Source organism: Oncorhynchus gorbuscha, linkage group LG02 (assembly GCF_021184085.1).
Source record: "Oncorhynchus gorbuscha isolate QuinsamMale2020 ecotype Even-year linkage group LG02, OgorEven_v1.0, whole genome shotgun sequence".
NCBI classification, from domain to species: Eukaryota; Metazoa; Chordata; class Actinopteri; order Salmoniformes; family Salmonidae; genus Oncorhynchus; species Oncorhynchus gorbuscha.
In genome coordinates, this window is record NC_060174.1 from 28,867,893 (window position 1) to 28,881,854 (window position 13,962).

General features: G+C 42.1%; 2 protein-coding genes across 8 annotated transcripts in view; one reads left to right on the top strand and one right to left on the bottom strand.

Annotated features, from left to right (window-relative positions):
* LOC124000325 (PSME3-interacting protein-like) lies at positions 1-11,252 on the top strand. 7 transcript variants are annotated; one of them, XM_046306619.1, is made up of 9 exons: positions 1-94; positions 1,499-1,552; positions 1,731-1,864; positions 2,010-2,108; positions 5,232-5,353; positions 8,054-8,187; positions 10,167-10,240; positions 10,378-10,533; positions 10,843-11,252. In XM_046306619.1, exons 3-9 carry the CDS (start codon positions 1,738-1,740, stop codon positions 10,845-10,847), a joined length of 717 nt encoding a protein of 238 aa, XP_046162575.1. In that variant the 5' UTR covers positions 1-94; positions 1,499-1,552; positions 1,731-1,737; the 3' UTR covers positions 10,848-11,252. The 7 variants fall into 7 exon arrangements, 5 of the variants coding, with proteins under 5 accessions (XP_046162575.1, XP_046162561.1, XP_046162594.1 ...); XR_006832578.1 differs by lacking the exon at positions 1-94 and adding an exon at positions 247-438 and having other exon boundaries at positions 10,383-10,533; XR_006832579.1 differs by lacking the exon at positions 1-94 and adding an exon at positions 247-438 and having other exon boundaries at positions 10,383-10,533; positions 10,859-11,252.
* A 270-nt stretch (positions 11,253-11,522) lies between these two features.
* Positions 11,523-13,962, bottom strand: part of LOC124000317 (copine-2-like) — a 38,282-nt gene continuing 35,842 nt past the window's right edge. Inside the window, exons 15-16 of the mRNA XM_046306595.1 lie at positions 12,489-12,725; positions 11,523-12,035 (exon numbers count right to left, since the gene is read on the bottom strand). Coding sequence (XP_046162551.1) covers positions 11,928-12,035; positions 12,489-12,725 — 345 coding nt within the window. The 3' untranslated portion in view covers positions 11,523-11,927. The remainder of the gene's footprint in view (positions 12,036-12,488; positions 12,726-13,962) is intronic.

The following is a 13,962-nucleotide window of genomic DNA, read 5'->3' on the forward strand; positions in this document are numbered from 1 at the left end:
CCCACGATCAGCTGTCTTCAAATGTAATGGGTGATGCTGATGTCAATGGAAGTTCTCAACATTCAACACGACACCCAGCATTCTTCTACAACCAGTAAATTACGGTCTTATAATTTAGAATGTGTAATATGTATGTGGAAACGATATTGTTTTACAGGTAGCCTAAATTAAAATAAAGTATGTGCGTCCATTCAACCACAGCCTTCAGTTGTTTTATCAGCATACCGGTAGTTATTTTACTCTGAAAATGTATACTGCAGTTCAAATAATGGTTCGTTGGAGTTACACTATTTTGGACACTATATAAGTATGTATTATCATAGATTGCTACAATTATTCAGCCCATCGAAGATCGGATTAAACTATCGCCCTTGGTCCTTCACAAACTAGTATGCGCGGAGCATATTTACTGTGACACGACGAGGCTCCGTGGATTAGGTAAAATTAACATAGCCAGCTAGCTATGTTGTTGTTTTTGTACTAACTATTACGTTAAAAATAAATGACATAATGTAACATCATTGGTTAAGTTGAACTATTTCAATCATTTTCGAACCTCATGAGGTTTTGTTTGGACATGATCGAAGCGGTATTGCCACGATTTATCACCGTGTTTCGTGCTGGCTAGTTTAGCTAATGGTGTTGGCACAGCGTTTTAAAATGTAGCTAGTATGTTTGGTGTCGGCTACTAGAAAGCTCTCTGTAGCTACACAATGTTTTTTTCTCGCTGTTTTTTTTTTATCAGTGTCTGACAATGTGTCCCATATGTTAGCTAACATTAACGTGTAATGTCTTCGTGTTTCGTTTCTAATTGGTTAGCTAATCCATTATCTTGATTTGAGCCAGTAATAATTATTGAGTGACCAGTTAGGATATAGAAAACCTAGCCATTATGTATAAATTTAGGCTTACCGGTTACTCTACCACCCACATAATTTTGATCTGCCCGGAGTACCCCTGAAGTACCCCTCCCTCCGTGTATTTTACCAGTAAACCTATGGTTTCATGACATAAGTATTCTCCAGTACCACCCCTATGGATAGGCCAAGTACCCCAGGGAACGACTTGTTTAGTAGGTAATGTTATACCCAGATACTTATTTGGAAACGCAAGTTACAAAAATAGAATGAGTATCAACCATAATAAAAACAACCCATACTTCAGTAATTTGTTTGATGTTGTATGATTGGTAGAAGCTAGCTAAAATATAATTTGATAGTAGACCGCTATTTAATTACACTTGCTACAAACACATTTATTGAATCGACCACTAGAGGGAAGCATAGCCTTATCCATTGTCAACAGGCTGCAATGTTTTTACTTATTTTTTTTACAAGGTTTATACTCTAACCAACCATGTAGAGTGTTGTGTGTTGCATTTTTTTAGACTCTTATACTCTAATTGTTAATCTGACTTCCTACATGTCTCCCTTTTCCTTTGCATTCATATGCTTTACATTTTTCAACACATCACTCTGAGTTATTTTCTATTCAACAGATGATTTCTTGACTTGGTGTCTGTTGTCTACTTGGTTGAGTTGAGACAAATAAAGTAAGTTCTCAATCTCTACTGTATACCTCTATTTTTATGGATAAAAACGCCCACTTTGATCAATGATAAAAACTCTTTCTTAGTATAGATTCATAACAATTTTTTTTGGTTAGTCTATTGTGGATGCTACTTGCTGCTGTTAAAGCTCAGATTTGGGCATGCACCTTTACTTTTCAAGGAGGGAGATGGCAGTGCCAGCGGCCGGGGGCGTAGACCTCAGTCGGAAATTTGTGTCAGAGACTGTGATCGAGGAGAAGAGGAAGCAAATCCAGGAGGAATGGGAAAAAGTTAGGAAGCCAGAGGACCCAGAGGGTAAGCCATCTGCCATTAACTCCTCTCTTCTGCAAAACATGCACACAGACACAAGCAATATCTTACATCATGCCTGTGCACTTGTCTCTTCTAAACATCTGCATGCCTCTTGTTTCTGTGTGTTTGTGATGTCTCCCTGATACAGAGGCTCCTGAGGAAGAGTATGATGGGCGTTCACTCTTTGAGCGGCTACAGGAGCAGAAGGACAAGAAGCAGGAGGAGTATGATGAGCAGTTTAAATTCAGTAAGGGTTCCTCTCTTGTTTCTTTGTTCTCCTCCACTTTTGTTCCTATCACATTCTGGGATGTCACATTGGCTTTCTCAGATTAAACTTGCATCTATGGAATGGGGGGATTGAGTGAATGCCAAGAGTGTGCACAGCTGTCGTAAGGGCAAGGGTGGCTACTTTGAAGAATCTCAAATATAAACTATATTTGATTTGTTTAACACTTTTTTTGGTTACTACATGATTCCATATGTGTTATTTCATAGTTTTGATGTCTTAATGGCGCCGGAGGAGATGGCTGCCATTTTCACAATCCTCTAACCAATTGTGCTATTGTGTGTTTTTTTGCATTTATTTGTAACTTATTTTGTACATAATGTTTCTGCCACCGTGTCTTATGACTGAAAGGAGCTTCTGAAAACAGCGTTTACTCACCCCGTACTGGAGGAATAATTTTTGTTTTACGAGTCGAATGGGAATGATGTACTTCAGTCGCCCAATAATGCCCATCATTCACAGAAGAAAGAGATAGCGATATCGGGGACGAAGGTCTGGGTGCCTTGTAAGGATCTGATGTTGAGCGTGTAATCTGCCTCTACCATCGGTCCTATTACCCAACGTACAATCAATGGAAATAAAATAGACAAACTACGAGCAAGTATATCCTACCAACGGGACACTACAAACTGTAATATCTCAGTGGCTGAACGACGACTTGAATAACATGCAGCTGGTGGGTTTTATGCTTTTTCGACAGGATAGAACAGCGGCCTCTGATAAGACAAGGGGTGAAGATCTATGTATATTTGTAAACAACAGCTGGTGCACGAAATCTAAGGAATTCTCAAAGTTTTGCTCGCCTGAGGTAGAGTATCTCATGATAAGCTGTAGACCACACTATTTACCAAGAGAGTTTATATATATTCTTCGTAGCTGTATATTAACCACCACAAACCGATGCTGGCACTAAGACCGCACTCAATGAGCTGTATACAGCCATAAGCAAACAGGAAAACGCTCATCCAGAGGTGGCACTCCTAGTGGCCGGGTACTTTAATGGAGGGAAACTTTTAATTCAGTTTTAGCTCATTTCTACCAGCATGTTAACTGTGCAACCAGAGGGGGAAAAAAACTCTAGGCCACCTTTACTCCACTTACAGAGACACATACAAAGCTCTCCCTCACCCTCCATTTCGCAAATCTTACCATAATTCTATCCTCCTGATTCCTGCTTACAAGCAAAAATTAAAGCAGGACGCACCAGCGACTCGGTCAATAAGAAAGTGGTCAGATGAAGCAGATGCTAAGCTACAGGACTGTTTTGCTAGAACAGATTGGAATATGTTCCGGGATTCTTCCGATGGCATTGAGGAGTACACCACATCAGTTACTGGCTTCATCAATAAGTGCCTCAATGACGTTGTCCTCACAGTGACTGTACGTACTGTTAGGTTCTAATTTTCAGAGTAAATAACTCACGGACACTAGAGAAGCTTAACCAAGTTTAATTCTTCCCAAAGGGTCGATACAGCTGTAATTCAGAAACATACATGGCTTCCACCGTGGTAGTATTCATACCCCACTTTGGGTGGAGTCTTGTCCTTATCGGTAAACTTTGCATCATTATTGCTAGGCAGGGAGCTAAGTTATATGAGCCTTAAACGGTTTCTCTCCTTACCAGTACTGCCACATGCGATCGTGTTCCCTGCACTCAGCCCCTCCCAAGCTTCATTATGGCACCCCTCATGTCTCTTTTGTAAGTAATGTTCCTATACTTCTGAGTATAACAATGTTCCAAGTTTAATCCAGAATCCAACAGTACACACCCCAACCAGAAGCCATGGATTACAGGCAACATCCGCACAGAGCTAAAGGGTAGAGCTGCCACTTTCAAGGAGCAGGACTCGGAAGCTTATAAGAAATCCCGCTATGCCATTGTCGGACATGGCAGGGCTTGCAAACTATTAGACTACAAAGGGAAGCACAGCCATGAGCTGCCCATTGACACAAGCCTACCAGACGAGTTAAATTACTTCCATGCTCGCTTCGAGGCAAGTAACACTGAAACATGCATGAGAGCATCAGCTGTTCCGAATGACTGTGTGATCACGCTCTCCGTAGCCGATGTGAGTAAGACCCTTAAACAGATCAACATTCAGAAGGCCGCAGGGTCAGACGGATTACCAGGATGTATACTCCGAGCATGCGTTGCAGTGGAGCAGGTTGAGACCAAGTTCCTTGGTGTCCACATCACCAACAAACTAACATGGTCCAAGCATACTGAGACAGTCGTGAAGAGAGCACGACAAAACCTATTCCCCCTCAGGAGACTGAAAATATTTGGCATGGGTCCTCAGAGCCTTAAAACGTTCTACAGCTGCACCATCGAGAGCATCCTGACTGGTTGCATCGCTGCCTGGTATGGCAACTGCTCGGCCTCTGACCGCAAGGCGCTACAGAGGGTAGAGTGGCCCAGTACATCACTGGGGCCAAGATTCCTGCCATCCAGGACCTCTGTACCATTCAGTGTCAGAGGAAAGCCCATAAAATTGTCAGACTCCAGCCACCCCAGTCTGCTGCTAAAGAAAAACCCTTGAATGAGTAGGTGTGTCAACTTTTGACTGGAACTGTATGTATAATAAACATTTATTGGAGTGGTGGAAACGATTTAGCAGCAGTGGGGCGCTGCTTCTAAATTAATATTTGAGGAATTTTGAACACGGATCAGAGTCTGGACCCGTTGAGGACAAAGTATTTCATGTTCTGGTTGTGTGTATATGTGCACATGTTTATATTATGAACCTGTTTATGTGAACAGATGGAACGATGTAATAAATCAGAAGGGGAAAATATGATCTAGTCTTGGAAATGACTCAAACCTGCTTCCTGGCATAGCAGCTTCCCAGCTTTTCAGTTTCCCTGGTGACCAGCCTACTATTAGTAGTTACCCTTGTGGCCAAATGTGTCTTGCTCTTTAAGTAAGGCCATTTCAGGAAACTAGAAAGAGCTTTGTTTTGTATTTTCATATGGCACAACCCTTCCCCAACTCCGCTTGACTTAAGTTGAAATGATCAGAGAGTATTGTTGTATTGGTACTATAGTGCTTAGATATTTTTCCATAGAAATGTCTTTTCACCACAGAGAACATGGTCAAAGGCCTGGATGAGGATGAGTCTCACTTCTTGGATGAGGTCTCCAGGCAACAGAGCCTGGTGGAGAAACAACGCAGAGATGAGGAGCAGCATGAGCTAAAAGAGTACAGAATATCCTTTCAGATTCAGCTGTATACTCACTCCATCACTGTAATTCTTTATCACACACATAGAGCAAAAACAGTGTATCCATTTTCATGTAGTTTATTGGTAGAACATTTTTGTCAATATGGCAACATTACAAGCCAATTCATGCCGTAAATGTAGTCGGAGGCTTCGTATGGAAGCCAAACCCACTGATTCCAGGTCATCTACAAGTCTATGATAGGTAAAGCCCCGCCTTATCTCAGCTCATTGGTCACCATAGCAGCACCCACCTGTAGCACGAGCTCCAGCAAGTATATCTCACTGGTCACCCCCAAAGCCAATTCCTCCTTTTGGCTGCCTCTCCTTCCAGTTCTCTGCTGCCAATGACTGTAACGAACTGCAAATATCCTGAAGCTGGAGACTCTTATCTCCCTCACTAGCTTTAAGCACCAGCTGCCAGAGCAGCTCACAGATTACTGCACTTGTACATAGCTCATCTGTAATTAGCCCATCCAATCTACCTCATCTCCATACTGTATTTTTTTATCTTTCTCCTTTGCACCCCAGTATCTCTACTTGCACATTTATCTTCTGTACATCCTACCATTCCAGTGTTTAATTGCTATATTGTAATTACTTCACCACCATGGCCTATTTATTACCTTACCTCTCTTAGCCTACCTCATTTACACATGCTGTATATAGATTTTTCTACTGTACTTTTGATTGTATGTTTGTTTATTACATGTGTAACTCTGTATGTGTCGAACTGCTTTGCTTAACTTGGCCAGGTCGCAGTTGCAAATGAGAACTTGTTCTCAACTAGCCTACCTGGTTAAATAAAGAAGAAATAAAAAGAATAATGGAGGCCACTGTGTTCTTGGGGACCTTCAATGCTGCAGACATTTTTTTTTGTACCCTTCCCCAGAACTGTGCCTTGACACAATCCTGTCTCAGAGCTCTACAGACAATTCCTTCGACCTCACGGCTTGATTTTTGCTCTGACATGCACTGTCAACTGTGGGACCTTATATAGAGAGGTGTGGGCCTTTCCAAAAGATGTCCAATCAGTTAAATTTACCACAGGTGGTTATAGGAACAGCTCAAGGATGATCAATGGAAACAGGATGCACTTGAGCTCAATTTTGAGTCATAGCAAAGGGTCTGAATCCTTATGTCAAGGTGTTTGTTTTTTTAGTGTTTTTTTAAAACTACATTTGAAAACTCGTATTGGCTTTGTAATTATGGGGTTTTGTGTGTAGATTGATGAGCAACATTTTGTATTTAATCAATTTTAGAATAAGGCTGTAACTTAACAAAATGTGGAAAAAGTCAAGGGGGTCTGAATACTGTCCAAATGCACTGTATGTGTGATCCAGCTACTCTCATACTCCATGTGTTTCTTTCTCCGTCAGTGTTTTGGTGTTGAGCTATTTGCTCTATAGCAGTAGATGTAGGCTTGTCCTACCCCTCTACTCCCACTTTCACCTTAGTTGGGTTGATAGCCAGGAGTTGTCAGTCTGCACACTTCAGGTCAGAAGGGGTGTTCAACCACCTTGTTAGTGCTCATGTTCTCAAACATGACTTACAGCACACCTCAAACACTGAAACACAGAGAACCACATTCTACATGATGAGAAACCATTAGATCAAACAATATACAGTATGGGTAAGATTATAGTTCAAAGATGCCTGCATAGACAGTGACAGACAGGTAGTGACTAGTGAGAACTTGATTTGGCCAATGATCATGATCTCCTCACAGCGAGGAGATGATTAGTCACTAAGTTGACACTGTTTCTTGTTGAAGTCGCTTTGCAACTTGATTTTTGTTGGTTTGTTCCTCAGGAAGGACAACCGGTAGCATGTCATTTTGTTAAGCAAAGTATGGTCTTTTCTCTTGACTTGTAGTGATTTTAATGCATCTATTCTAAAGTGTGCTGTATGCTTTGCGTGTCCACTTAACTGATATGAATGTATGTTAATGTATGCAAAGCCACTCTCATGTCAGATATCTCAGCACTGCTCTGAGCTGTGGTCCTGTGTTGAGTCATTCTAAATTCAGCCATAGCTAATAACGTCAATGACTTGATAGCCTTCCTTTGTCTCGGTTAGGCTGTCATGTAACATGATGCAGGGGGCATGTTCAGAACATGATGCTATCATGTAAGCAAGAAGATACATGTTGCCTCTCTCTTTCCACTGACAATCAGGTTTGTCTGCAGATGGAGGAGGATGTGTTGTCGTGGCAACCAAATCCTACAGAGGGCTGGCTTGTACGCTGATGGGAGGCAGTTGAAGCGCCTACCGCTGAGAACCTCCATCAAGCCCTCTTTCGTAATATAGTCATTTGTCCTAAGATAGTTTCCCCACCAGTGTCACAGGTTTTTCTTAGCTCCAAAGTGTGTCACTTTTCTAGGGCAGTGATTGAGGCCCATAGACTAGTAAGTGGAAGAAAAAGGCTGGGTTTATGAGGACACACCTGGACTGTGGCTAGAGCTCTGTGTACCATTGTGTTTTCCTTTACTCACTCACCCAAACCTATTGGAAATTCCATTCTGACAGTCAGTGCCAGCCCAGTGGGCAGTATCCTGCTTGAGTCAAGTGAGATGTGAATTAATTGTGAGTCAGCTGGTGTCCCCATCACTCCTATCAGCAGTTTGTCACATCTAGGATCTGCACGTCTGTGTGTTCTCCATTTCCTCCTTAACTCCAGGATCTCACAGTGCTCTGAAAAAGCTGGCATCCAGTGAGAGTCGGAAGGAGCCAGAGAGGAGAGTGGGACCGAGACCAGCTGAGGTCAAGACCAGTCATCTGTCCCAGGCCCATCTGTTGGCCGGGGTAGTCAAGCGACGCAGGTGAGGCCAGGTGCCACAATACCTTTTAGACCTAGGTCACAGTTTTTACTGCATCTGAATATACTATTAGAGCAGTGGTTCCCAAACTTTTTATAGTCCCATACCAGTTCAAACATTAAACCTCCAGCTATGTACCCCCTCTAGCACCAGGGTCAGCACACTGCCTGCCACACACACACACTATATGGTACATTTATTAAACATAAGAATGAGTGTGAGTTTTTGTCACAACCTGTCTTGCAGGAAGTGACAAAGAGCGCTTATAGGACCAGGGCACAAATAATAATCAATAATTTTGCTCTTTATTTATCCATCTTGCATATAAAAAAATTTGTTCATCGAAAATTGTGAATAACTCGCCACAGGTTAATGAGAAGGGTGTGCTTGAAAGGATGCACATAACTCCGCAGTATTGGATTGTATTGGAGTCTGTCTTCAATCATTTTCCACACACAGTCTATGCCTGTATTTAGTTTTCATGCTAGTGAGGGCTGAGAATCCACTCTTAAGTAGGTACGTGGTTGCAAACGGTATTAGTGTCTTAACAGCATGATTTGCCAAGGCAGGATACTCTGAGAGCAGCCCTATCCAGAAATCTGGCAGTGGCATCCGATTTAAACAAAATTTTCACAGAACCGCTTGTTGCAATTTCGATGAGGCTCTCTTGTTCAGATATCGGTAAGTGGACTGGAGACAGAGCATGAAAGGGGTAATGAATCCAGTTGTTTGTGCCATCTGTTTTGGGAAATGAATTGCGCACCCAACTCACTCGATGCTTTGCTATATCACATTTGACATTGTCCATAAGCTTGAGTTCATTTTCACACAAAAAAATAAATCAATGATGGAAACACCTGTGTGTTTTCCTTGTTAATGCAGACAGAGAAGAGCTCCAACTTCTTAATCATAGCCACAATTTTGTACCTAACATTGACTATAGTTGAGGAGAGTCCCTGTAATTCTAGATTCAGATCATTCAGGTGAGAAAAAAACATCACCCAGACAGGCCAGTCAGGTGAGAAACTCATCATCATGGTCAGTAAAGAACTTTTAAGCTCATCTCTCAATTTTAAAAAAAAGTGTCAATACTTTACCCCTTGATAACCAGCACACTTCTGTATGTTGTAAAAGTGTTACATGGTCGCTGCCCACATCATTGCATATTGCAGAAAATACAAGAGAGTTCAGTGGCCTCGCTTTAACAGTTAACCATTTTCACTGTAGTGTCCAAAACGTCTTTCATGCTGTCAGGCATTCCTTTGGCAGCAAGAGCCTCTCGGTGGATGCTGCAGTGTACCCATGTGGTATCGGGAGCAACTGCTTGCACGCGCGTTACCACTCCACTATGTCTCCCTGTCGTGGCTTTTGCGCCATCGGTACAGATACCAATACATCTTGACCACCAAAGTCCATTTGATGTCAAATGGCTTGTATGCAAAGCAGTAATTGTTTCAAAACATCTCCTGCCATGTCACTGATGCATCGTGAAACGGTTTTGTTTGGTGGAGACATTGTCTGTATAGTTTTTTTGGCCTTTTTCCCCAACATTGTCCCAGCCATATTTGCCTTACTTTTTTAGAGCAAACGGAATGGACAGCAGCTACGTTTGGCTACACACAGACCGGTTGTGGAATTCCCACGAGAGTAACGGTTAATTATTTGACTACCTGTAATTGACATTGATATTTCGCTGAACACTGGATGGTTTCACTTTTATTTTTGGCAGAGAAATGAGGCGAGGGGGATGGGGGGGAAAACTCACCCAATGTGTAGCCCCGTTATAAAATATAAATAGATTTTCTTTTTACAATTTTGTGTACCCCAGACGGAATTGCGCGTACCCCAGTTTGGGAATACCTGTGTTAGAGGAGGTCACAATTATGGGGGAGTGGTGGAGTTTCATGATGACGTTCATTATGGAAAACAGTGAATTGATCTGTAGGTTTCTGTGCCTTGTCTTACCTTTCTCTCTCCTGCAGCTCCTCACAGTCCTCAGACAATAGCAAGAAACAGAAGGTTGAAGAGTCTGCAGCATGGAATGGGGGCCAGACAGGTGGGCTGGAAGCATCTCGTATCACGGCTACTCATAATGTCACAACTTAATGCAGTAATAACACAAAGTCCTATGCCTCACACATTATGTGTTCACTGGTATCAGTAAGTGTGACTGACAGTGTGTTGTGCTCTCAGAGCAGGAGGCGGGCGGAGATGCGGGTAAGCAGACCTCCACAGTAAAGACGACAGGCATCCTCCACCTGCCATCGGCCGCCGTGTGTGTGGGCATCCTGCCGGGCCTGGGAGCCTATTCCGGCAGCAGTGACTCTGAGTCCAGTAGCGACAGCGAAGGTAGCGTGGACAGGAGCATCTGACCTATAAAGAGAGAGTCTGCAGATAGACACACACATTCACACAGTCTGCCAACACTTCTACTCCCATTGCTTTCACAGCTGTATGAGTTACTGTTGCTCTGTCATTTTGCAGCGTTTCTATCAAGTGTTTTCCAGCCCAAAGCTGCATAGTTAGTTGTGATTTACTTTCTTCATAATCACTAAATAATTAAAACCCCTTAAATGAACTTCAATGTCATTGTGGTTTTGATGTTGTGCATCCAAATATGACCCCCCTCCCTTCCTCCCAATATGACATCTCACACAGTTTAAATCCCTGGCAGCCTAACCTGACGACATCCCCCTGCGGCTGCAAGCTGTGCTATTGGCCAAGGGAACAGTGACTGACAGCTTGGGATCAAGGACAGGACTGCCACATCACATTCATACCAAACCTTAGAAAACATCAAGAAAGCAAGCCTGAGCTTTGTGGGCAGTCTCAGATGCAATGTATGTGGAAATATTTTTCCTTTTTATTTTTGAATGCGTCAGTGCAAATAATTCTGGATTTGAATGGACTTCTCTCCATTGAAATGTGTGTTTGATCATTGGAAGGTCGAGGCTTGGGGAGAAGAAAGTAAAGCGTTTTCTTTGTGTATTTGGTGTGACGAGTTGAATAATGAATGAATGATAAATGGAATGAAATACAGTTTGAATAAAATGGAAGTGATTTCTGTTTGTACTCATTCATGTGAAGTCTTTAACCAATAAGAATAGAATGCAGGAATAGGTTTCTCAGGGTGCTCGTTGTAAGGAAGCCTTGTTGGTATTGCATACACATCTTAAGAAAATCCTCTCAATTGGATAAAGTGAAGAGTTGATTTTAACCAGGCATATACAGGATAAGGTTGTACTGATTGTTTCAAACTGTAACTTTTTGAAATGTTCAAGCAGAATGAATTCATTGTGTTGCCTCGACCTTATGTTTCAGTCAAGCACACAGCACAGTGACATTTCTGTATGTTTATTGACCTGAGTGGTAACGAATACATGGTGAACATTATAAAATCAATAACGTCTTCAAGGTACAGTACAAGTACAACAAATTACAATTCACTGCATAAAAGGTACAGAAAAACTTTTCATAAACAGTTTCTTTTGAAAACAGAACATTGTATAAATTTACATTCAGGGTAGAGTATCTGCATTTCTAATTTTCTCTTCAGGGGACTGCAAAGTAGTATTTGACACATACTGTATTTCTCTTCCACAAAGTCTTGCTTTCAGATAAGGTTAAAAAATCAGATGAATACATATTAAAAAACATTTTCATGCACTTTTTCATTGTGTTTTCTTGTAAACAGTGAATAGACATTTGCAACATGCATGATGATGAACCAAGGCCTTGGGATTTCACTCCGATGCTGTGTTGCTAGGCGACAGGTTCCTCTGTTTGAAGTACTGTGTGACCTGTTGCGGCAGCTCAGCCAATACTGATTTGGCTAAAGTTTCCTTTGGAGCCTGTGAGAACAAGACAGAAAAGTAAAAGTCACATTGAGATCTCTAAATATCAATGCTTTTACAATAAGAATGCATTAGAATCATCCAGTTAATGGTTTAGAAGTAAGATATGGCTCTCCATACTCTTGTGTATGGAAAAAAAATCTAATTTTCAGCAGATGGACTGAAGCTAGGATGTGCTCTCTCCTACTGTTGAGAAAGTCACATGGCCTACAGATCACCAACTCCCAAGGCTGTTTACACTCACAAAGTCAAACCATATCAGGATGTGTCATCTCTAATATGTCCTGCAACAACAACCTGTCGTTATATCTGAGTATAGTGCAACAGGTTGACATCATAACGTTAAACAGTCAACCACAATGTGTTTTAGACTATAGGGGAATAAAAACAAGACTCATTTATACACCACTTTTGTTTCCCCTAAGTGTATTAAACATATGAGACACTCACATTTCGGAAGTCCCTGAAGGGAACAAACTGCACGATGTCTCTGACTGCTTCCTCTCCTGTGTAAGAGTGTAACACGCTGCTGTCCCCATCCAGGAACTCCATGGCAGCAAAGTCTGCATTGCCCACTCCAATAATGATGATTGACATGGGGAGCTTGGCTGCCTGAACAATGGCGTGGCGGGTCTCATCCATGTCACTGATCACCCCATCTGTGATGATCAGCAGAGTGAAGTATTGCTGCAGGGGGAGAAAGAAAAAGAGAGAGAAGAAGAGAGAGGGGGGAGGGCGAGAGAGAACAGGGATTAAGCTTTGGGGATGATGTGAAGGAGACTTGAAGGGAATATAATCATGTTGGGACAGAGCAGAAAAGACTGGACAAATTGTTCAAACATAAATTACGTTTAGCCACAATCTATTCAACTGTTCGGTTTAGACACATGGATTACTGTGTAGGTATGATGGCTACCACCACACCTCGGAGGTGTCACTGGAATAAATTCAAATGAATGCAATTAATGTCCAAGCTGTGTCCTCACTGTGAACTTGCACAGTGCTCAGTAGACACACATTTCTTTAATAGCTTTTTATGCACATGAACTCCAAACACCCTAGAACAGCACAGTCAGATTAGTGATGATTGCATTACATTGCGGAGATATTGTTGTACATGTGAAGATGAGAAGGAGAAAGAAGGAGCTCCAATACTATCCCATTCCACTCCTGCAAAAGAGGAGGGTGGGGGAAGAAGGATTTATATAGTCACACAATCCCCATCTCCTGTTCATTCTGCTGCAGTTTGCTGATTGTCATATTTAGAATGGAGATTTACATTTGCTCAGTGTTGCATCATGATGAAATCTTCCTCCAGCTGTAAGGCTGGTTAGAGAGCAGACAGCAGCATATTCACACTGAACGATCTCACACATGACCAGGAGAATTAACTGACTGGAGCCCAAGAAAGACCCAGTCCCATATGTACAAATGTCAAAGGCTGTACTGGTCTTAAGGAATCCAATGATTTCTTAATCATACTCTGGTAAGCAGAACACAAGCAGTAAAATCATGTCTGTGTGTGATGGTCAACGGTGTGAATCAGTGTAAAGCAATGGTCTGTTGAGCTTCATTCAGTCCTGTGGGTTTATTATGGCCAGGTCCAAACCATGAGGGTCGGAGAGAGCAGCACTTGTACAGGATGAGAGGGTCTCGAGCTGACTCTCTGAACACAGCAAACAGCCACTGACACACAGACCCTCAGCAGTTCCCACGCTCCATACTCACAGAGAGAACTTGTATCTATGTAGAGTACTTCAAACATGCCTTGCATAACAAAAACTAAAATAAACACAATTTTACCCCCCCCCTCCCTAAATGGTGTCTCTCTCTTTCTTCCAACCCACTGCTTCTTTCTGTTCTCGAAAGGAAACATAGCAATCTGACACATCAAATAGCCTCCCTTCCAGTCCTGGTAATCATC

Coding starts and splice junctions, on each gene's coding strand:
- LOC124000325 (XM_046306619.1), top strand. CDS start 1,738: ATGGCAGTGCCAGCGGCCGGGGGCGTAGACCTCAGTCGGAAATTTGTG. Junction 5,354..8,053: donor ATGAGCTAAAAGAGTACAGA/ATATCCTTTCAG, acceptor CCAGGATCTCAC/AGTGCTCTGAAAAAGCTGGC. Junction 8,188..10,166: donor GGGGTAGTCAAGCGACGCAG/GTGAGGCCAGGT, acceptor TCTCTCCTGCAG/CTCCTCACAGTCCTCAGACA.